This window comes from Opisthorchis viverrini (assembly GCF_000715545.1).
Source record: "Opisthorchis viverrini unplaced genomic scaffold opera_v5_44, whole genome shotgun sequence".
Taxonomy (NCBI): Eukaryota; Metazoa; Platyhelminthes; class Trematoda; order Opisthorchiida; family Opisthorchiidae; genus Opisthorchis; species Opisthorchis viverrini.
Genome location: NW_008751700.1, coordinates 166,242 through 189,726, shown reverse-complemented (window position 1 = coordinate 189,726; position 23,485 = coordinate 166,242). Strand labels below are relative to the sequence as shown.

Sequence of the window (23,485 nt, the reverse complement as noted above, 5' to 3'; positions counted from 1 at the left end):
TAAATCCGTGAATCCGTGAATCCGTGAAGTGCTTCCTATAACCTCTCGACTGAGCAGTGCTACACCCTTTTTTCACTTGTGCCTTTCAGGTGAACGACAGCCACTGACCGACAAGAACAAAACCGACCCGGGAAACTTGGGCAAAAGCCTCGATCCTGTGTATCAATCCGTGAATCCGTGAATAGGCCGGGTGGAGTGGTTAATCACTGGGGTTTGCCTAACTTATAGAGCGTATATATCCTAGCCTATGCTATAAGTGCATTTCGGTAAAGCAGACTGTGTTAGAAATTTTAATTTGGCTTTAAAAGTCTGATCCTTATGGATCAAAGCCTAATATTACATAGCGGGATCGGTAGGTGGTTTCTATAATGTTCGTCATAAATGGAGCTCAGTCTCTGTTCCAGTCGAGCACAGTAAGCTACCTAATCACCCACGGATTACATCTGATTGCATTTGAAATTCGATTCAAGATTTAAATTTGGTGTCCAGTTCAATAGAAAAGCAGAGGCCTTCCGTTAGGCTGTCATAAACCAAACCTGCGATCCGATAAACGGCACTGCCACAAGATGTCTACAAGCTGGTCCTGAGTGGTCAGAATATAAGCCAATCACATTCGTGTGTCTTCGCTCGGCGCTTGGCGCCCGACGACGCAGCTTAAGGCGTGACCAGATTCTGGGTAATTCTTTTTCTATCGAAGTATATGCCAGTCTACCATGCCTTTATTGTACTATAATTGGTGGAGCCTTAAAAGAGGGAACAGGTGCCAAGCACAGTGAGCAGTAGAACTAAACTTCTAGTATGGGACATTTGTAGAATGCACGCTAGGGAAGCACCGGGAGACAGTGGTTCTCCGAAGATGGTAGTTCACAACAAATTCTGCGAATGAAATGCAGAGGGAAATCTTATGAGCCTAAGCGAAGCACCGGCAGTGGTTCTCCGAAGATGGTAGTTCACAACAAATTCTGCGAATGAAATGCAGAGGGAAATCTTATGAGCCTAAGCCTAGTAAGAAAAGATTTATATGGCCAATATTTACGTATAAATCAATCGAACTCTCAGAAACCGTATACCACACACAGCGAATATCAATATTACCACAACTTTTCGAGTTACACGGTCTCTACATGCATGTGATGAGAGTGTTGTCGACACAAACCAGTAATACTTAAAGCGCCATTCAGCGACTATGTTTAACTATACAGTCGAAAATGGGGCATTTATCGTGCAGTTCCAATTCGTATGGGACGAACCAACGAGAAACTTTTTACGATGTTGTGGTAATAGCATCAGCCCCACACAGCCACGTGATAGTCTCTGACAGTTAAGCTATGCTCCCGACTAGATTGGTTCAAATTTTTTCCAAGTTAGAAGTGGAAATGATTGATTGTGGGTAGCGGCTTTCGGACGCAGTGGTCTAATGTACTGGCAAGCTTGTTGCCCTTGTCTGCCGACGGACATCTGAATTTGCCACTCCGCGCGTTCGCGCTAGCTGCCATGCCACCCAAAGGAAGCACGAGAGGTAGGATACTGCAGGATTACCCAAGTCTAAATAAAGGAAGTCGAGAGGCGGATGTCGGATTCGAACCTTCCGGTCAGTATATTCGCGCTCCAACCACAACCAGCCTTTTGGCTCAAGTTCTTATGTGGGTTTCGAGAAGTCTCGTCTAGCACATCTTTACAACTATTTGCTGTCATATTATTTCCGACAATCCCTTATCCCGCAGGTGGACATCTTTCGGATCCTTGTATTTTGTCCTGGTTCCTTACACATGTCTTATTACACTGAATACTGGCTAGTTGGTTCTTCACTATTGTTTTTTGCTTCCATCCAATTTCAGTGAATCCCACGTCGCTTCTAACATTTAGAATGGACGTCGCTTTGCTTACCGATTCCATGCAAGTTAGGAGTAGGGCGGTTGATGAGGTGGAGAAGACATGTAAACGGTTAGCGATACGCAGTGCTTTTCAATGTTTGCGTTCGTTTGTGCAGAATCAAAGCAACTCTGCATTTTGTATTGTACGATGATGCTGTGCGCTTCCGCACAACTGCTCTGGATTCCATGAACCACTCTGATGTTTTGATAGTGGATATGGGCGAAAAGGTGAGGGTTTTTTGGTCCTCCAAAGCCATCAAATCAGCTTCAGGAACACCAAGCGGAATTACTCTATCACCTTAGCGTCCGAGAGTCCTCTAACCTGCTCGATAACGTCATCCTATTGAACTTTGTTCCGGGAAAGTCCAATGCAACTTTGGTCGTGAGTTTGTCCTTTGGATTCTCCCTAATTCCCTTCAAAAATAGTCTTCACTTAAGCAGAACATCACAATCATTCCATACCTTTTAACGAAGGACGATACTCTTGTCAGCCTAGATACTTCTGTCTTGGACAATGAATTACTGCAAGATGACACCATGATTAACAAATCTTGCCTGCAAAGGAAGTCGCTATCAGACGAAATTCTTGATGTTCTGAAGGCGTCCAAGGGTAACAGCAGGTGAGTTGTGAAATGCAAGATTTTCCATTCCCTCATTTCACTTACGTAAATTAGTTTTTCCGCCCCATACACAGCCAACCCCTTCGGCACAAATATGGTGTGTTCTCATACCGTCACCTATTAGGACGATTCGGGGATTATTTCCTACCGTGTATACTGGGAAATTTGGCCTTTCGTCACCTGAAATATAAGAAATCGTTCAGCTGCAACACCCTTCTAGTGCCTAGCTGCCATGCTGCGGTCGGGGGAGCTGGAGGAGAACATGGAGGGCAATAAAATGAAAGCCACGCATCGGAGTCGATAGTCCAATAAGTTCACTGACGTTAAGTAATTCCGGTGTGGCGGGGATTAAGAACTACGCATTGAAAAGGACCATGTACCATAGCAGTACTGATCTAATGGTCCCACCAGACCCGCGCAACGCTTCGGTGGGGGGCACCGGTGGTCAAGCACAAAGAGCCTTCGAAGATCTCCTACACGCAGCGGCCACTTACCTGATCCATAAAATAGGACAGATCGGACAGCGGCATTGTACACTCCACTACTCTTGACAGTCAAGCTGCTGTCCCACTCAGTCTTGCAGTGGTACTTTACACCGTACAGGTGCGAGGCGCGTACAGAACTGTGCAGCAGGATTATTTGGGTAATTCGAAATAGTTAGCTTTCTGTGGCGTCTTATCCATGAAGAGGGATATCGTCAGCGCACTCAGTGTCCGTGAAAAAAACGCTCTGGGAGTATTTCGATCACCAAGCCGTTAGAGGCAGGTAGAGTAAATAAAAATAATAAGAACAACTGTTCAGCTGTGGCACCCTTTCGGTGCCTAGCTGCCATGCCACCCGAAGGAAGCACGAGGGCTGAGATACTGCCAGGCTGTCCAAGCCTAGATAGGGGATGTCGAGAGGCGGAGGCCGGGTTCGAACCACGGACCTTCCGCTCATCTCGCTGCCGTACGACCACAATTTATTTGAAAGCCTTGTTGTGAAGAGAAGAACGAAGGTGGACGGGGAAAGGACTTTTTGCTAGCTCATTGCAATCATTCCAAGGTGCGTGCACCTCCGAACACTCATTCGGGCAATTTGGATGAAAACTAACAACAATATCGCCACTGACATCGGTTGGAAGCTATACATTGCTGCGTCTCCAACCAGGCGAAGTGAGGATCACGTGGTCCCCATCCTGGAAGGCGAGTAACACCGACAGCGCCCAAACGCTTCGTGATTTCTTTCATACCCCTCTGCCAAGTCAAGGGCTGGCCACCTCTCTGCTTCCGTCACTCTGAGTTTGGCATGGAAAACAGCACCCTCCGGCAAACGATGGTTAGGCATACGTAACACATGTCCCGTCCAACGCAGCGTCTGGTGCTAGACACATTCTTCAATGAAAGTAAAGTGCCCGCAGTCGACAGTTTGCTTTCTAATTGCCTCGTTACGGATCCACACGAGATATGGTTCTGACACAACGATTGTCGAACACCCGAAGACATCTCAGTTCTGTTGCTCGAACAGGCCAAGTCTCCGTGAGACCGATTAATGGAGAAAAAAACATGAGTGTATGAGTGCAGCAGCAATACCAGGTGAAACATTTTGCATGTACAGAAGACACCTTCCGTAAAAGAAGGTAATCGGCCTCCAAGTCTGGCTATGTGAAGCACTGACACACGATGACCCTCGCCTACCGTCGTTTTTTTAACGAAAGATGAGGTCAAATTTTGTCGTCTGTGTGCCTGTTGTCGGAATCACTACCGGGGTGTTGGTAATGTGTTGAAATATTGGTAGCTCGGGTGAGTTTCTTGGTTGTTAATCATTTCACCGAGCTTGACAATTGACTTGCAAGTTGTCAAGCAATGATATTGTTTCCTGACCCAATATCATCATCAGTTACCCTACTCGACTTCTTGGTTTGAGTGCCTAGCGGAATTTCGTGACGTCGAATGGTGTTCAGCAATAATCGAGATATGGGGCAAATAACTAGAAATACGTTGAAAAATTGGTCATATGAACATAAGTTCGAAAACTTCTGAAGGAATTCCTGGTCATGGGAATCGCTGTATTTGGCGCTATTTGACTGACGGGTTTTTAATTTTTTGCATGAAGGTGCGTTTGTCGAAATATCTTTTGGGAATGGTGGCAGCAGTGTGGAAGTACCAAAGTAGTACCAGTTTAACCACATTTGTGTTTGTCCTCTTATCAACGACTGACGCTTGATATGCCGAAAGGAGTTGGGATATAAGGGGTGGCGTACAAAAAGCAGTAAACCACGTTTTGAGAAAAATTCCTAAATGAGCAGAAACGCCGAATTTACCAATCTACAGCGGCGACACCGAACTATTTTGGCTTGAACTGAACAGAAATTTCAGTGTGAAAATGTGCGTTCTTGATCATCACAGTTGGCAGTGTAGCTTACATGTTCTCGCACGTTTGGGGCACGCTTTCAGTGTCCACTTATCTGCGTGCTTGTGTTGCTCATTTTTAGAGCTCCTGTTCAAATGAAGTTCCTCGCTGATCTACGTAAAGCTCGGAGCGAATATAAAGGTGCTGAGCTTCGAGAAGTAAGTATCAGTAGATGTAATTTTTGTCGATTGCATTGGTTTGTACTTGTTGTCATCTGTAATTTTGTTGGAAGATTTTGGGGNCATTCCTGAATATGTGCTCCGGAAATCCGCTTGTTTTAGGACGGAGTCTGCGATGAGGTAGCTTTGTCAGATTCAATAGTAGACGAAATAAAAGTTCAGGCGAGGCTATTATTAGACGTAGCGAATACTTGGACTATTCCTGTGCATGTTGGGTCACATCATTCAGAGTGATCCATTTACCATAAGGCCTGACCTTTTGATAAACACAGATGTTGACAGGAAAATTTATTGGAACGCATTGTTCCAACACGGTTCGGCAGCAGCGTCATATAAGGTGGTCTTATCTCTGTCGCGTTTATTTTTCATCGGTTTCTGTATGTATATGTTTTCTATTGTTTACATTGTGAATTTAGAGATAAGTACTCATTTGCGAACTATGTTGGTGTTAACGGGAGGCTCAACTGGAATTCAAATACCCAATGTGGCGCGCAAATGCGACCTCAATTTCAACTAGAGCGATAATCAAGATATCTGGTCACATTTTTTGGTGCGGTAACGTCCATAAGGTTCGTGGAAATTCTGAACAATCTACTGTTGACACTGGTTTATATGGCCTTACCTTTTTGTAGTTTTTTTTATCAGACTTCATAACTTTCGTGGAAGTTCATCTGAGCTTTTTTGTGCATCCATCTATGGCACTCTCTTTCTGTAGCGGCTCCGAATGTTACGAAGACGCCTGGATGATCCGCAGCTGATGTGCCATGACATCGTCCGTAACATGCTTCTGGCATACAGAGATTGCGCAGTAAGTTCGTATGTATGAACTTTGTCCTTGATGAACGTCTGAGTCCTTATTTAGCCATATGTATACATTGGTTCTTGCTCTGTTCGAACTACTAGTATTTCGATGCTGCCAACGTGATTCGGTTATTCAGACTAGCGGCCAACGAAATTGGAATCAGCTGTCGTGCAGTGATGGCCGGTCTCAGAAGGTTGGGTTCGTTCCTGCCTCAAACAAATCACCGTTTTTCTCACCCGCAACGAATCTCCTTGCAAATTCAAAATCCCTTTATATAGGGATGTCGCACACCCCACTGTGTTATCAGAAGCGCTTTAGTGTCCCCATAAAGTATAAACAAACAACATGTACGATCTAGTCCTGCGTCCGCTGAACTATCCTATGTGAGTTTCCAAAAGCCTTACTCACATAGTACGGTTCCACCACACGCAGTGCGTGACACTCTGTCCTATCGTAACCTCACTGTAAATGCCTTTTTGGTCGAACATCTCTTGGGTCCCGCGGTGCGAGTCATAGATAAACATTCACATCACCCCCTTTTAAATAATCCTTTTGTCCTGACGCAATCATTCTAACGAGTCGCACCGCTCAAGCGTGAACACGTTCGCCTCCTAAGACATGATAGCTCGGGTGGGTCCAGCGTATGCTGATTGAGCAGTGGTAACCTACGAGCGTCACGTCAGATATCCAGAGGTGAAACCCCGTCACATCCCAAAATGACGATGCTGACGAGCTCTAATGAGAGCGAAACTCAAGTTCAGTGCTTTCCACCCTTTGATATGGACTAACCTTAAAAATTGTGCCAGGTCAGAAGCAGGACTGTCCAAACTAGATTGACGTGAACTTGAGTTCTAAAGAACATGTAACCACGTGCAGCAAGTAAGCAAACATCTTAGATAAACTAATACTGAGTTGTGCATGCTGTGACATGTCCACCCTATTTTCGCTCAGTTCTGATTTGGGCTTGTCCTAACTTACCCCCTCTTCGGGTTCCCATCAAACTGATTGGTTTACACTGGTCCATCAAGCATGCACGAGCAGTATACGCTTCAGTTCGGCTCAACGTTCACCAGCGGATAAATTAAATCGAACACGCCTAGCAGTTGAAATCAGTTGGCCAGCGCCGTCCACTCTCCAAATTTGAAATTCATTTGTATGCTAATTCGCAGTGCTTACGTCACGTATATATATGTATGTTTGTTTGTATGTATGTAATGTAATTAATTGTAATGTAATTGTAACGTAATTGTAATGTAATTGTAATGTAACTGTAATGCAATTTATTTCATTGTAATTGTAATGTAATGTAATGTATGGTACCGTGTTACAGGTGTTTGAGGTCCTTATATTTTTTCATTCAATGCCAGATCACCTGCCGCGGATTAGCGATCGAGTGATAATGGTGCTATACCCTGTCTAAGAGCAAGTTAACTAAACTGCTAACATCCATGCGTAGCAAACCAAAAGGCACTGGGATTCAGACTTTACATATGCTGATGATCCTCATCAAGGAAAGTGGTCTTCATGGCTTTTCAATGCAATTTGGCTTCATTTGCGTGATGAAATACTTCACAATTTATTCACCATTACTAACTCGACATTGTTTTTCTCCCGCCAGTAGGAAGCTCTGTTGTAAACAGTGTGAATATCTTCGCTGCACACAGGCATGATCCATTCCTCTTCTCTACTCGTCCTACTTTAAGGTCGCAACCCAAGATGTGCTCTACTGAGAATTACGGGTATAGTGGTCGAAAAGCCTTACTTCGACTGAAATAAGGGTGGTTTCGTTGGAAAACGCTACATTGCTGAGAAACACGGTCTCTGACACTTTTTTCATTTTCAGCAGCAGGCAAATCATCTCACGTTTTCTGTGCTGAAATCATACACGTCACTAATGTCCATGGATCTGGACCCTTGTTCAGGCTTTGGAAACCTGACAGTGGCTAACTCTCATGCTTCCTTTGGCTGTCATGACAGCTAGACACCGAAGGGATGTTACGGCTGGACAACTTTTTGGTACTTGGAAACAAAACTACCGTAAAATATACGGCGGGACACTTTTTGGTACTTGGAAACAAAACTACCGTAAAATATGGCGATCTGAGATAGGTGGGCACAAATAGATCGAGGTGGTGTTTTAATCTTCACTTCAGTGTGTTCAGCTGTTGGTATCTGAGATCAGACTTATCCGGCACATTCGACGCCGCTACCAAGGTTACCGTCAACGGTGACTTATTTCCCTATAAGAACACGTGCTAAATGAAGTAGGGAAGCGCTTGCTGACCTGATCAGAAATCGTAATTGATAATGGGGCCGCCAAACTGGTATCCATTTTATGAAATCGGGAACTCGTTCGCTAATTAAGATGATGCTATCGACAAACTCATTATCACAAACTGAAGATTATGTTGAGACTGGTGAAGATCACCCTAATTTGCGACAGGTTTTTTGAGTCCATCCGCGCTTAGTTTTTTGCTTGACTTCGAAATAAAATAATTGAAGCCCAGGAACTACATCCACCTAATGAGCCCAAATATAGTGAAGCCGGCTATGGATGAATATTACTGTTGAATTCCTGTCAGTGATGGCGGTGACGCCGTATCAAGGAATACTATCCGTCCCTATCAATAACACGTTTGCACTGAAAAAATACTTGGTCATCGGCATATGGCCAAGACTGCGTGTCTGCTACAGTAATGAGTAATGAGGTTTAGGTCATTCTCTTCTAATTCGTTTCTCCTGAAGCTGTTATACACACAGCGTTTCTCAACCAGCAAATTCTTAACAGTTTACCTCTTCTTAATCTCGCATGCTCACTCCTTTATTTGGGTACAGGGTACGAACTCTGTTAACCTACGCTTATCTTTGACGGATTTTTGTTTTTCAACGACCACAGAGAAGTGTTACCGTCGACAGTTATAGATGCCGGCGTTGAGCAGCACTTGGCTCAGCTAGTTTAAGACCACCCAACTAGCCATACACAATTCATGGGTGTATGACCGAATCGCACTCTTACGAGGTCCGTTTGTTTCTACTTTGTTTGTAGGTAAGCCGAGTCACCATCTCCAGTTGGCCTTCATTGCAGTGGTAGTTTGGGAGAGTCGTAGTGGTTTAGAGTGGATATTGTCAGTCTAGAATACACCCTTGTGTTTTGTTTGTTCAGTTGAACACAGCCCCTTATAGATCTGGGACGTTTTTCTCTTCCACTTCTGACCGGTCTGGCCATTGTCCTCAGAGCGAAACATAATGTACTCTAAGTGGATTTGGAACAGATGCCAAAGTTTATTAGGACAGTGGTCGAGATTCTACTGCATCTAGGGGTGGAGAATTCTGGTACTTTTTGAAGGTTGTAACTTAGGGAGCTTCAGTGTTGCACTTAAATAACTAGTCCATTCGGAGGTTGTCGTTGAGCAACGGCGTTGTCGATACATCCACCGCAAGGGCCGAATCATGCTTGTTCGTCGTGATTCTTGGAAAAAATGTGGGCTAGTTCCGGTATTTATATTCAAAAGTTCACCTTCAACTGGAGTTTATCTTCTGTCAGTCTTGAAAAGTTCCTTCAAGTCAAAAGTCTAGTGCTTCAAGGCTTATTCGAATTACTTGTCCTCTACCTCTCCCAGTAGTTGTCTACATATACTACTCGCACCTTCCTTTTTCACGCTCGTTAACCTGTATCATCATAATGGGTAAACAGTCAGAGATCCTCACTCCCCTGTGCGGCGTCTACATTAGATCAGGCATTGACTTATCCCCTATAATAAATGTTGATTTGTGTTTTAAGCCGGAACATATACGGCGTGGTGGAACGCACCGATCCATTTTTATCCGAACGATCGGCTTAGCCACATACCACTGTTTCTACAATAAATATGGTCGGATTTTTTCAGGATTGTCAGCTTACAAAGGACGGATCGGTTATGTGTGGGTGCGTGTAGATGCGGTACCCACCAAACCACTCCGTGTATCGTATAGACCCATACCATTTCTTTGGTTGGCACCAATCGCACACGAACCCTTGGATGCACAACTGCTTTCCGCGTGATTTATGCCGGTATGTAAGTTTACATAGCTCCAGACTTGATTTCATCAAGCGTATTGCCCTATTTTCTGACAACCTCAGGATTACGATGGAATGATCAAACTAGTGAAGGCGATTCGCCAGCCGGACGTACTTCCAAACGCAGTGGACACAAGCACCTTCACTTACTTGTATGCCTTCGCACTGAATCGTCGCAAGAAGCCCGGGGATCAGGAACTAGCCCTGAAAGAGATTACCGGGGTATGTTTCAGCTGCTACGCTATCATTCATTTCTTTTTGTTTCAACCTGATGATAAAAGAGCCCCCGCAATCCTCACAATGGTCAATATTCGTGCCCTCACGCTTGTGTGCGTGTGATTGTTGTCCAAGTAACTTCTAACTGTCCATGCCAAGAGCAAACTGAATTATGGCTGACTTGAGTTATTTGTATGGGTGTAATTTTGGACAAATGAGATGCTACCATGGGGACTGTCCTTCCTTCATAAGGAACCTTGTCTTCGGTATTCCGAACTCTCACCTGTCGCTTCCTCAACGATCGCCCCTCGGTGTCCCAGCTGGGTAGATGGGTTACATCGGATGCGAGCGACTCAAGCCTCTGCGCCTTAGATCCATCATATTTAACTGATTACACTCGGTTTTGATCGCAAAGGTGATAGCGATCAATCCTCTAATTCCACCGACTGTCTTGTAGATAGCACTTTTCATTTTCAAAAGCTAGGGATGCATTCAGACACATAATTCAGAGCACTGCTACGGATAATATTCGTAATCTGATCCCATGGAAATTCGAGGCATTAATGCACAGCATTATCGGTGTAAGTGACTCATTGTTCAGCAGAATATACCTGCGATAAAATAGTTGTGTGTGGTGCGAGCAACCAGCTACTAGCACACGCTGGGAAACTCAACCCATTTGTTTCCACGGGCTTGGTCTGACAGTTATGGGCCTAAGGTTAACAATGCTGATTGTGGTAGGATGGTCGCTTTCTGTTCACCCTCCAGCCGTATTTTATTGCTTCAAGATGTTTAAATAGTTGCACACGTCGTTTGGCTCATTCCGCTTCTTGTTCTATTTATTTAAGACCCATAAATAGAATTCCGTGTGATCGATGACTCCGGAAAAGGACGCCAATTGGCAGTGTATATTATTGGTTGTTGGTCTGTTCGCCGAGCTTGGCAGTTGGATTGCAAACGTTTCATCACCAATCGAGGTGACATCGTCAGTGCAAGGTTGAGTGGGTGAATTCCTCCTCTTCTGCGTGTGATTATATAGCTTCTAAACAGTATCTGGTAGTTCTGGAAACGGTCGTCGTGTAGTTTTATTGGTCTCTCGTGAATCTGATGTCTCAATCTCCTGTGTCTGGTTGGTTCGTTGGATGCATTCAATTCGGCAGTTCTGTATGTGGTTGTCATGCTGTTATTCGGTCGTTCCCTTTTTGCTTTGTGGTGTGGGTTTTACTTATTTGATTGGTTGATTCATCCAACCAATCCAATCATCCAACCAATCAATTCATTCAACCAATCAAATGAGGAAAATTCACACCACAAAGCAAGAAGGAAACGACCGAATCACAGCATGACAACCACATACAGAACTGCCGAATTGAATGCACCCAACGAACCAACCATACACAGGAGATTGAGACATCAGATTCACGAGAGACCAATAAAACTACACGACGACCGTTTCCAGAACTACCAGATACTGTTTAGAAGCTATATAATCACANNNCTAAGGTCTGATTGCGCCAAGCCGAGACGATGTCGCCGGTTGTCGATTGGTGATGAAACGTTTGCAATTCAACTGTCAAGCTCGGCGAACAGACCAACTACCAAACAGCGCACCCGAGCTACCTACATTGCACAACATTGCTAATGTATATTATTAATCATCTCTCTATGGGGACCACTTTTTTAGTGGCAGCCTTCAGGAACAGGCTTTCCCTAAGCTAATGGCGTAATTATCGTTGTCTTGTCTTCGACGCATGCTAAAAATTTCATGGTACTGCAATAGTGTTCCACTGACATTTATTTTACTTGTTGCAGCGTCTATCCACTCTCCAATGCAATTTCTAAAATACGACCAGATTCATCAACTGGCAACAGTACACTGTTACTACTTCCTTCTATGGCTTGAAATAATCGTCCGATCCTGCCTAAAATTCCGTCAGCTTTTAAGTCATTTTCTTCCATTTACCTGATCTTAGTATCGCATCAGCGATCACTGGTTTGATATCCATGCACCAGGTGTCAACTGGGCTATTGACTTTTTTCACAGAGCTCATGTACTGGTACTTCTTATGTCTACGTATTTCTGCTCCCTCTTTACTAAGGAGAACTAAGATAGGTACTGATAGTAAATGCCGAAACGCTTAGAAATATCAAGCAGTGTTTGTGAGGCGGTCAGCTCTACACCCTATTTGTTTTGGTCCTAACAGCATTTCGCGCACACAAATCACGTTATTGTGACCAATTCGTCGCAAAGTTATGGGTTTGGTAGCTCTGTGGGATTACGCAGAACCATTTCAGATTTGAAGATCTTAATTTTCAAAACTCTGTAAAGGTGATGGGTAATCTTAACAGAATTGCGATCAGAGTGGTTGCTTTGCTGGCAGTTCGTTTGCTTTTGCTTCTGAGGAGACTTGACAATTCATACTACCGCGATTCTACTCCCTTTGTCATTGTGCTGCACTGCACCCGCAGTTTTAACCTCGCGAATGTGGAAAATAAAAGTTTCGTCGCATATGAGCTCGAATTGTTCGTAACTAGTACTGTACACTCCCTCCAGCTCTTTCTTTTGATAGACGAGATCATTTAACCTGTCCGTGACTCAAGTTTCTATTGGGATAATACAACAGTGCTCAAGAGTTTCTATGCTTGTATAATGCAGTTTAGACCGGTTGTGCATCAGATGCACACTTCCGTCTTCATTATAGGCTACCGAACTCACCTACTTCTAGTATGGTCTGGTGACTTGTATTGATCAGATTCTCTGAAATCCGCCTCGTTTTGCTACCATTCGCACGCTACTCAGCTTCAGGAGAGCCAATATCAGTGTGTAAGATGTATTGTGGTCGTAAAGCATCAGTCACTGCTTTAATGTCGTATAAAAATGGAGAGTGTGTAGTCACACCATTTCAGAGGTCATGTCACCCGAGATAATTCTACTCTTGTACCCTTTTTCCTACCGTATCACATGAGCAACTGAGGAAGTGCAATCAAAATACCTGGGGTAAAGACCTAGTCGCTAAAATGACTTCTTTTCACACACGTCTTAGTACGTTTTAAGTGACGTGAACGTCACGAATTTTTCCGTCACCTTGTGGTTTCCGACAAACAACAACAACCTCTAGTCACAACGCGTCCGCCGTCGTGCAAATGCACCGCACACATGACACCTCGTCTACTATTGATCCACAGCACAGCACAACCCGGAATGTGTGGTTTCACTTATTCCACCTGACCTCTGCTCACCAGCGGCCTGTCAACTGGAGTTCGTTTTTCTCTACCCGAAACTGATTGTGCTAGGACGATTTGTTTTGCTCATAATTCTTTCATGGGATGGTTGTTTTGATGGTCTGACCTGGTAACCGTTGTTTAGACAATCGGCGACAATTTAGCCTTCCGCTGAAGACTACCACGGCCTTCTAACTGAGTTAGTTTACTGTGTACAGTGTACTGGCTTACAATAGGTAGAATGTCCACTTTCACCATGACGCGTATCGTGGGTAGCTATGTGTCATCCGATTTGTGAAAGCAGTCCGTCTCTCAGGTTTTGTCCCTTCCGATCATTATTCACGTTTCATTCGCGGCATTCTCATAGCTCATTGTTGCAAACGAGGTGCATCCGATTCCGGAAAGGTGAAATCCCGATTGCCTGCAGTTTACCATTGTACAAGCATTAATTTCCGGTTGTGTGCACCCCTAATTTGTCAGTAGTATGGAAACGGGGTTTTCATTGAAATCTATGTGGAAGTACTGTTAATTGGCATCAAAAGCAGGCGATCCCGGTAATGGTGATTTCCAGTTATTCCATTTTTGAGGGGACGCGCCCAACCAAAAGCCAGCATAAGTTTAATTCAGGTTAGAAACTGAGCTTTTTGTATGGTGGTTCGGGTCGCCGCACTATGTGATGAGCACCGGGGGTGAAAGGTCGCAGGTAGAGAAAACGAATAAAACTATACAAGGTTGGTGGTTTAGTGGTTGAAAATAAGATCGCAAACACTGTTTGCCTGATACTACCTCATTGGTAAGTGCATCGAACCACTGATGTGTTTGTTCATGTCACCTCAATCTCGCAAACAACGTTCACCGGCTCAAATACCGTCCGTTGTGATATATTTTGCCCATCGTGTGGGGTCTTACAGTTAGAACCCGTCACAGTAAATGACAGCGTGACAATCGATCACGTATTCTGTGGAGCACATTACCAAATCAGCGTGGTTGGTGTGGCCGAACCGATTTACCAATCAGACAATCATTCGCCGCCTTTCAACATTACTGACCCGATATTTTGTGGTATACGTGCAGTACTTCGAAGGCCTCCATAAACTGAGATGGCCAGTCTTCTTCTGTGCTCAGCGACGAGGTTTCACAACCATACCACAACGGTGGATTTCGCCGTTTCTGGATAGACTGGTGTTCCGCGGCTTCTGAGATATCCAAGCTGAAGGAGCGCAGTGGCCTGTGATGGTTTTGTCATTCAGTTCTCCAGCATGACTGTCATCTGACGTGGTATAGTGTCCAGATAAGTATATTTGTCGGCACTTAGGAGGTGCGAATCGTGTGGCAAAATAGTTTGGACTTTCATATTTCGGACCGTTTTCATATGTTCCTCGGTAAGTTCTACGCCGAAGTATGAGATATAGCTGTGGATCTTTCGACAATCCTATTCCGAAGTTTCAATGAAAAAGCGACGAAAGACAGCTCTAGTGGGCACTGCTTATGGTGCTAAAATCAGGGGGAAAGTCATCATGGGACATTCACACACTCGTGAAGAACTACTTGTAAGGATTTGGTGAGTGTAATTTTGGGAGACACCGCCACAAAGCGGTGCAATCAGCTGTTTCCAATGCAGCTTAGACTCTAGGCTGATTAATCTGGCATTCCCATGATTCCCATATATATACATGAACAGTGATAGCTATCTCTCATCTCCACTTTCTCTAACTCCAGATAGTTTTCCAGATGGTGATCGGGCCGTCTTCCGTTTGTGAGTAAGGAGGCCGGGTAGGCGACTTTTCCCCTAGTCGTCTTAAAAAGTCCAAATTCGTTTTTATCTACTTCTGGAATCGAATAGTTGACATCCCATTTGTAAGCTGGTAGTGCGTTGATGGTAATGCTAAACATCTGAGGCCAGCTACATTATTCTTCGAAACTGTCCGCCCATTAGAGCAGACAACTGAAATTGGAGTGAATTTTGGGGCTTTTTTTTGCCTCGATGTAGGATGCAGATTACTGTGAGATCCGTCTTACATTTGGTTATGGCTTTGCACAGTCGTAATTTCGAACTCGTCATGTTTCGAAGTCTCGGAGCCAGTCTTATCCGGCTGATCGGTTTGTTACACTTTCAAGAGTTGTCTAAGCAGCTGCGTGTGGCAGACTTTTCTGGCCTTTGCATCGTGCAAATTGTGATCGTCATATTGCTAAATCGATCTCTTGGTCACAAGAAAACAAGTTTTAACATGGTCACGAAGCAGAGCGCGGTACGAGTCCATGCTCGTCATCGTAAATTAGCGACAGTTTGGAATACAAGATCGCCACGTCAATGCTACGTGGTCGATCTACGTCCCTTTTGAGTTACGGTAGCAACGGCAACCGGCAACCGGACGCGCACGCTCAGCGACGAGGTTTCACAACCATACCACAACGGTGGATTTCGCCGTTTCTGGATAGACTGGTGTTCCGCGGCTTCTGAGATATCCAAGCTGAAGGAGCGCAGTGGCCTGTGATGGTTTTGTCATTCAGTTCTCCAGCATGACTGTCATCTGACGTGGTATAGTGTCCAGATAAGTATATTTGTCGGCACTTAGGAGGTGCGAATCGTGTGGCAAAATAGTTTGGACTTTCATATTTCGGACCGTTTTCATATGTTTCTCGGTAAGTTCTACGCCGAAGTATGAGATATAGCTGTGGATCTTTCGACAATCCTATTCCGAAGTTTCAATGAAAAAGCGACGAAAGACAGCTCTAGTGGGCACTGCTTATGGTGCTAAAATCAGGGGGAAAGTCATCATGGGACATTCACACACTCGTGAAGAACTACTTGTAAGGATTTGGTGAGTGTAATTTTGGGAGACACCGCCACAAAGCGGTGCAATCAGCTGTTTCCAATGCAGCTTAGACTCTAGGCTGATTAATCTGGCATTCCCATGATTCCCATATATATACATGAACAGTGATAGCTATCTCTCATCTCCACTTTCTCTAACTCCAGATAGTTTTCCAGATGGTGATCGGGCCGTCTTCCGTTTGTGAGTAAGGAGGCCGGGTAGGCGACTTTTCCCCTAGTCGTCTTAAAAAGTCCAAATTCGTTTTTATCTACTTCTGGAATCGAATAGTTGACATCCCATTTGTAAGCTGGTAGTGCGTTGATGGTAATGCTAAACATCTGAGGCCAGCTACATTATTCTTCGAAACTGTCCGCCCATTAGAGCAGACAACTGAAATTGGAGTGAATTTTGGGGCTTTTTTTTGCCTCGATGTAGGATGCAGATTACTGTGAGATCCGTCTTACATTTGGTTATGGCTTTGCACAGTCGTAATTTCGAACTCGTCATGTTTCGAAGTCTCGGAGCCAGTCTTATCCGGCTGATCGGTTTGTTACACTTTCAAGAGTTGTCTAAGCAGCTGCGTGTGGCAGACTTTTCTGGCCTTTGCATCGTGCAAATTGTGATCGTCATATTGCTAAATCGATCTCTTGGTCACAAGAAAACAAGTTTTAACATGGTCACGAAGCAGAGCGCGGTACGAGTCCATGCTCGTCATCGTAAATTAGCGACAGTTTGGAATACAAGATCGCCACGTCAATGCTACGTGGTCGATCTACGTCCCTTTTGAGTTACGGTAGCAACGGCAACCGGCAACCGGACGCGCACACTTATACTAAAATTCCGGCTTGAATCACCCAACCCCACCCCACACAGCTGAGTGTACCAAAAACTGATTATTCACTAACGAGTTAAACAACAAGCAATTTCAGGGCTGTGGTTGATTGCTTCCATTGGATGATCAGTTTGCAGAGTCGCGCCAACCCAAAGCCAAAAGACAGTGAACCTCAGTGAATATTGGGCATCACTATTGATAACACTCTTGTCCTATTGTGGCTAGTTCAACGCTCAGACGTGTCGCTTTATTCGGATTTGAGCACTGGCTGAAACATATGCTGTTACAAATTTGTTTTATCCTTGTGACTTGTGTTCAGCCTCACGTGGTGGCCGAATAAGTGAGCGTATAAATGTTATCGTATTAATCGGACTTTTTGTTTATGCGACGATAAGGGTCTAGTTAAGATCTTTGAAGTGTTACATCGTTCAGGATAGCGACCACCGGTTAACTGTGTAAATCCATCAATTTAATCTGTAGTAGAAGTTTTAGCCTGAAGAAAGCAACTTAATGAAATCGTTGTGAACGTTCCAAACTTGTTCGCGGTTGATTGCATTTTAGAGGGGATTCCTCATGTGAGAGAATGATTCTGATCAGTCTCCGGGGTGTTCTCTTTAAAAGGCTGTCAGTTTGTCGCAGACTAATATGTTCAGTTAAAAGCTTTCCTTGCCACCGATGGCTAAGGCTTACAGCACACGCGAGGCCTTGCCGTTCCCCTTCAATGTGCCTGTGTTCATAATCCTTTGTTACCTATCTGATGGTTGGTTAATTTTTCGATCGCCAGCATATGTGACTCAACTATGCTTGTTTGGCAGTTGACCGTCACCAAGAAGCATTGTTGCTGATGGTTCGATTATTCCTGTGCTTGAAATATTTCAACTCTTAGGGTACCACGCATGTGACCGGGAGGTCCGTGGCTTGAACGACTTTTCGATTGTTCCTATCTAGGTTTTGGCAGCCATTGCGATTCCTTCGAGTTGTATGGCACCGAAGGAATGTCACAGCTGAAAGACCCACTGTTAACATACCAACATGAAAGTCAATCTTGACTTTAGCGTTCGGTGGAACTGAAAACGTTCTGTCTGGTGATGCAATTGTCAGTTGTTCCAGACAACAGTATAGCTTGGTTCTTGGTCCATACTGCATATACACACGAGTACAGAACGAGTCATCTTTTATTCACCCCCTACCACTTCGAATAGATTCCCTAATCTGCTCAAATACTCTCGTTCTAGTTTATGCCCTAACACCAATAAATCTTTGTTCTTTATTAATCTTTCTTTAACATCACCGAACATCAGCTCATTGAAACGGGTGTGAACTGTTCAGCAGACATGTACGGGCTTCGTGGGAGAATTTACAAAGACCGATTCGTTCAATCCCCCGACTACTCGGATACGGAATCACTAAAGTTAGCCATTGAAAGCTATAGAACTGGATATCAAGCTAGCGCCAGCGATTATCTTGGCATCAACCTTGCTACTTTGTTAGCTTGCTATGATCCGGACTCCATATCTGGCGCAGAACATCGCGAGATTTGTGAGTTTGTTTCGTTTCTCTTTTTTTGGGTTCTGCAAAGGTAGGATCCGTTGTCATGTCGTTCCTGCTTACTTTTTCATTCCTATGGATGGCTTACCTCCAAAGCAATCCCTCCGGCACACCCTTCGCCGACCTGAACTAGCTTATCACTTGCGACTCATGTGCCCCCTTCAATCATTTTGTTTACCTCTTCCGTTACTCCCAGTTCTTTACGGACCTTCGGTGTCCGTTGGCTTTTTAACGTATTCAAAGGCCGTTTAGGGTGGTGCGCACCTTTTAATCCCACTGGCTTATCCACTTCTATTCATTAAATATTCCCGTGTTCTATCTTAGCTCACCACTCACTCTAATCTCTCACAGGTGCACGCTTGAATTGTTCCATCGGAGCGCTAGGAGATATTTCCCAGCTTACAGACTACTGGGACCTGGCTACCCTGTTTGAACTCTGCGTGCTGAACAGGAATTATTCCGGAGCTGTCCCCATATTGGACCAAATGTTTCGAATGGATCCTCCCGCCTGGTTAGTTACTGACTGATGAAACATAAATAACACACGTTTATCACGTCGTTTATCGTCATCTACTTTGTCCGTTGACCTAGTTGATTGAGTTTGAAGAACCGTGCTTACAGTTGAATATAACCGATCTCTTTATCTGCTCATAGATTGGGGATGAGAAAAACTCCGTAGTTAACTCGAAACCCACAATAATCTTTCTTGGCCGATAAAGCGTTGTAGCGGGTTGGAAAAATATGGATCGAATGGCATTCTGGAGTTGCCTTGTTACAGAGTTCTATGAAGAGCAGTTTTAACTTTTGAAAAGTCTACTAAAAATGAGTAGATTGACAAGACAAGAAATAAACATACTTTGTTGCCAACAAGCAAGTAATGGGGTGGAGGTAGGAAGGTGGTGTTTCGGTTGGCTGTAGAGTGCTGGTACTTGATTCCCTCGAACGGGAAGACTTTCCTTTGAAGGTTATGAATAGTAAACTTCCAGCTTAATCTGTTTAAGAAGAGAGCAGGAAGGGGTCACTGGAATTTGTAGAGAAGATTGTGTTCTTTTGAGATTAATAGGGCCAGCGGAAATCGGTAGCTTTTGTTTGGCTGTCGTCTATTGCATTGTCAGCCAGCACGAAGGCATTACAACTATGAGGTCGTACGTATCTCTAAGAAGAGAGAATAAATGAGTGCCACCGTTAGCAAATCAAGGATTTTTTCGGGTATGTAATCGATATTGAGGTGGGGTGGTAGTTTCCCTGGATTGGCCAGGGTTCGTGTACCTTGACTCGATCAAATCATCTGCATGTTTTACTCGTATCAGTAGCTATCCGCATCCTATTTTTCAGCAATACACGACATTCCATAGGACATTGATTGTTACCATTCAATCGGCCACAATGTTTGTTTTATGACAAAATGGGAACTGCTTAATTTCATCCCAAGTGATTTGATCTTATCAGCGTGCAACTTCGACACGCACATTTTCACCCCCAGGACTGGCGGTGACTATTTCTACCTCAGTTCATTTGGTAATCCCTCGGCAATTTTAAGGATCTTGGATAGTATGCCGAACTAAATCAGATGTATTGATGAAACTAACTAGAAAATTACGGAAGGCCGGACGTGTGTTTGTCAACTTCAAGAATTTAGGCTAGTGACCTTACCTCGATTGTACACAAAACCCTAGGGTTTCAATTGTTTCAGGAGTCACAGTACTGGTATTCGTCTCGCGGCTGTACACTAGTGGCACACCTTGATCACTTCCTGGTTGGCTCCCCTGGGTGTCATTCTTCTGTACTAGTGTCGGATGTTGACCTCCAGTTTCCTAGACGGTTATGTGCTTATAGCTCAGTGACTAAGGCGCAAACCTAAAAACTGGAAGATATGTGGTTCGAACCCAGCCTCACCATCTCGGTTCCTTCCGTCCAGGTTTGGACAACCTGGCAGTCTCCAAGCCCTCGTGCTTCCCTTGAGTGGCATGATAGCTAGGCACCGAAAGAGTGCTACAACTGAGCCATTACGATTATGACCATGATTAATAAAGCATTCTCATCTGAACTTTGCCAACAATACTTCACATCCCCTTCATGTGGTATTACATGTTTCTCATTGCACTTGCACTTTGTCTTTTTCGCTGTCTATTTTCATAATTGAATATAGTCTTACTGAGCCTTGTATTCATATACTGTCTTTTGTGTACATGAGAGCCCGTATACATGCGTTCATGCAGTTTTTCTTCCTCGCCCGCCCCAGGAAGTTGTCTTCAACAATCCAAAACATCAAGCTTATTTGTCACTTCAGACGAATTACATCGGAGAAGTCTTACAAAGTAAGCGAGCTAAACGTTTTTCCATTCTGTTGATAATCCTTTCCAGATACTCGTTTGTAGGAAAAATCATTACCATTAGCATAAATCTACCAACATTCGGTTTTACTCTGATGTTCTATGGCAACCCGAAAGGTGGGATATTTGGTTAAAAACCCGTTTTATCATGTTTTTCACTTACCTTGGATTGGTACGACTAGTGCTGATGTACTTTAGTAGCGTTGCCGAACTTTCTTTGGAGATTTGTCAGGCATACCCTGTCCTCAGAATATATATTTTGGCTCCATTGATCATTTGAACAAGACCTTTTGCGGTTATCAACACCCTAATAATCCAACCCAGCACATCGTTGCAATCAGACACATTGCAAAGGAACTGGCTAGAGGTTCGAGCAGTAGTATAACACCTTAGAGAACTACTTTGATCTTATGATAATGAATGTTGAGTGGTTAACAGGCCTTTCTATCTGCTATACCACACTTAAAACGGTAGAGTCTCTATTTCTCACCTTAAGGACGAACTATACGATGGTCCACTATCGAACCCTCAAAACATGTTTTTGAGTCTCAGAAACCTGGCTGCTCCCCTCTGGCCTTCCTGGCAAGGTTACACCTTGTGGAACGACATTTCAGTCAATGTAGCCCGCGGCATCATTGCAGCACTCAAGCCCGACTACCACGTCAAGGTGGCAGCTTTAGGTTATCTGAGCTCCTTGAAATCACATTTTGGCGGTCGATTCGGAGTAGATGCTCGCCGCACGGACAACGGAGATCGACTCCTTCAGTTGTGTGCTGATCATGAACTGTTTCTGGCAAGTACGAACTTTCAAAATAAACGTTCGCACTGCGTAACCTGCTGGCCACCATCCGTGGACCCAGTTGAACCATGTGGCCGTCAGCCACCGGTGGAGAGCCACAATTCAAGACTGCCGTTCCCTCAGGGGCACACCACTTGATTCCGATCACGCCATGGTGCGTGCACGCCTGACAGTTCGTTTACATCCAGCCCCTCGCAATCCACTGTCTTCGAAGAACTACCATAGCTCAACAGTATCGATCTGAGGTTTCGCTGACTACGGGAGCTTTGTGGAATAATTTTCCTTAGACTGATCGGTATAATGGGACTTGGATCCTCCGGAAAGTCCTCACTAGCCTTCAGAATCGTTTCCCCTCCTTCCAAAGAATACTCCAGATGCCATTTTCTCACGGTAGTCATTCTCGAAGGGGGAATGTTTTGCCTATGGCTTGCAGTTGGACATGTAAAGGCTGCAAATGTACACTTGAGTAGAATCTGTGTGTTAAAAATCCTCGTGTTCACGAATGGACCTGCCTTATTGTGATATACAAGTCGGCCACCCTAAGCAACGCAAAGTCCTAGGTTCTGCCTAAACAATACACAACGAAGACAGTATGGACTGCGTGCCTTAATTCCCTCCTCAATTTTATCTCGTTTTCTAGTTGTCCGTGTGTTTGTGTTCCGCTTCTCTCGTAGTTGACTATTTCTGTCCCTTGAAACCAGTCGGAATGTTTCACTCATCGAAACTTGGAGGCACATCTGTGCGAGGTCTTCCTTGAACAGACAGCACGTAGCGTACGGGATTATTGCATTTATAGCATACACAAGATTCACAATAACTGCAGAGGGTAGTATTTGAAAACGGCGAGTGTCCATCTCACTGATAATATGGTCAGCCGTATGTACTAGGGGAGTAAAACCATAGACTCGAAGCAGAGTGCATGTACCCAAATGTATTGCTGCAGATTGACGTGTGCCGCGAGACGAAAATCATTGTCCCTACATTGCCTTCTTTCTGTTGTTATTTTCGCCCACTTTCTTCACTTCACGCTAGATACCAAACAATTTCAATTTCTGGCTGGAGTTTCTATTTGACGTGCAAGTGGAAACTGAAGTGGAAACACAGGAAACCGGTGGGTCACTTTCTCCACGCGCAAATAAGAAGTTCTTAGCTTATTGGTCTAGTGGTCTTCGAGCTTCATTCTAACCCGATGTTATTTCTTCAGAGTTGCACTGCCTTACGGAGAGACGTAGATAATAATCGACCTGTGGCAGCAAAAACTTTTTGTCGTGTTACATATCATACACGTTCCGCATCAAGTAACTGCAGTCCTACACTAGGTTCATAGGCAGTCGGGTTCGTTGCACCGAAACACCGTTACCGACAAGGACTATAAGCGAATGCTGTGATTGGTACCAGCTAGGGTTTTGTGCTATACTTGGATTCCACACGTACCGTATGATGTATGCGCACCTCTGACACAGTGCTAAATTCAACGCTTTCCTCAGATAGGCCACCCTTCAGTCCTGAAAATCTTCAAGAGATCCTCAAACATCCCCTTTCTTGATGAACTATAGCCCAGGCTCTTAATTCCTCATCCTAGCGATGGTGACACATCATCAAGCTCATCTCCGGCCAAATAGTCACATTCAGCTGCACACATCTATGGAGCAATACATGTATTGTTGCACAAATAAACTCATGCCACATCGGCCGTCGCGTGGTGCCATCAGCCGGGTCGCCTTACTTGCTGCATACAGCAGGGCGGGTAAGCGAAAACAGGCTACTGCAGACGCCTCCCTTCTTTCTCCTTCACA

The 23,485-nt window shown here is 44.4% G+C and overlaps 2 protein-coding genes across 2 annotated transcripts in view; one reads left to right on the top strand and one right to left on the bottom strand.

The window, feature by feature from the left end:
- The window catches only part of T265_03182 (hypothetical protein), a gene marked incomplete at both ends in the record, with an annotated part of 30,200 nt that overhangs the window by 3,104 nt on the left and 3,611 nt on the right, over positions 1-23,485 (bottom strand). The window contains one exon of the mRNA XM_009167601.1: positions 12,103-12,228. Coding sequence (XP_009165865.1) covers positions 12,103-12,228 — 126 coding nt within the window. The remainder of the gene's footprint in view (positions 1-12,102; positions 12,229-23,485) is intronic.
- Positions 1,991-23,485, top strand: part of T265_03183 (hypothetical protein) — a gene marked incomplete at both ends in the record, with an annotated part of 67,714 nt that continues 46,219 nt past the window's right edge. The window contains 9 exons of the mRNA XM_009167602.1: positions 1,991-2,102; positions 2,301-2,494; positions 4,968-5,043; positions 5,780-5,872; positions 9,987-10,145; positions 18,311-18,548; positions 18,909-19,068; positions 20,800-20,875; positions 22,722-22,800. Of these exons, the coding sequence (XP_009165866.1) occupies positions 2,061-2,102; positions 2,301-2,494; positions 4,968-5,043; positions 5,780-5,872; positions 9,987-10,145; positions 18,311-18,548; positions 18,909-19,068; positions 20,800-20,875; positions 22,722-22,800 (1,117 nt within the window). The remainder of the gene's footprint in view (positions 2,103-2,300; positions 2,495-4,967; positions 5,044-5,779; positions 5,873-9,986; positions 10,146-18,310; positions 18,549-18,908; positions 19,069-20,799; positions 20,876-22,721; positions 22,801-23,485) is intronic.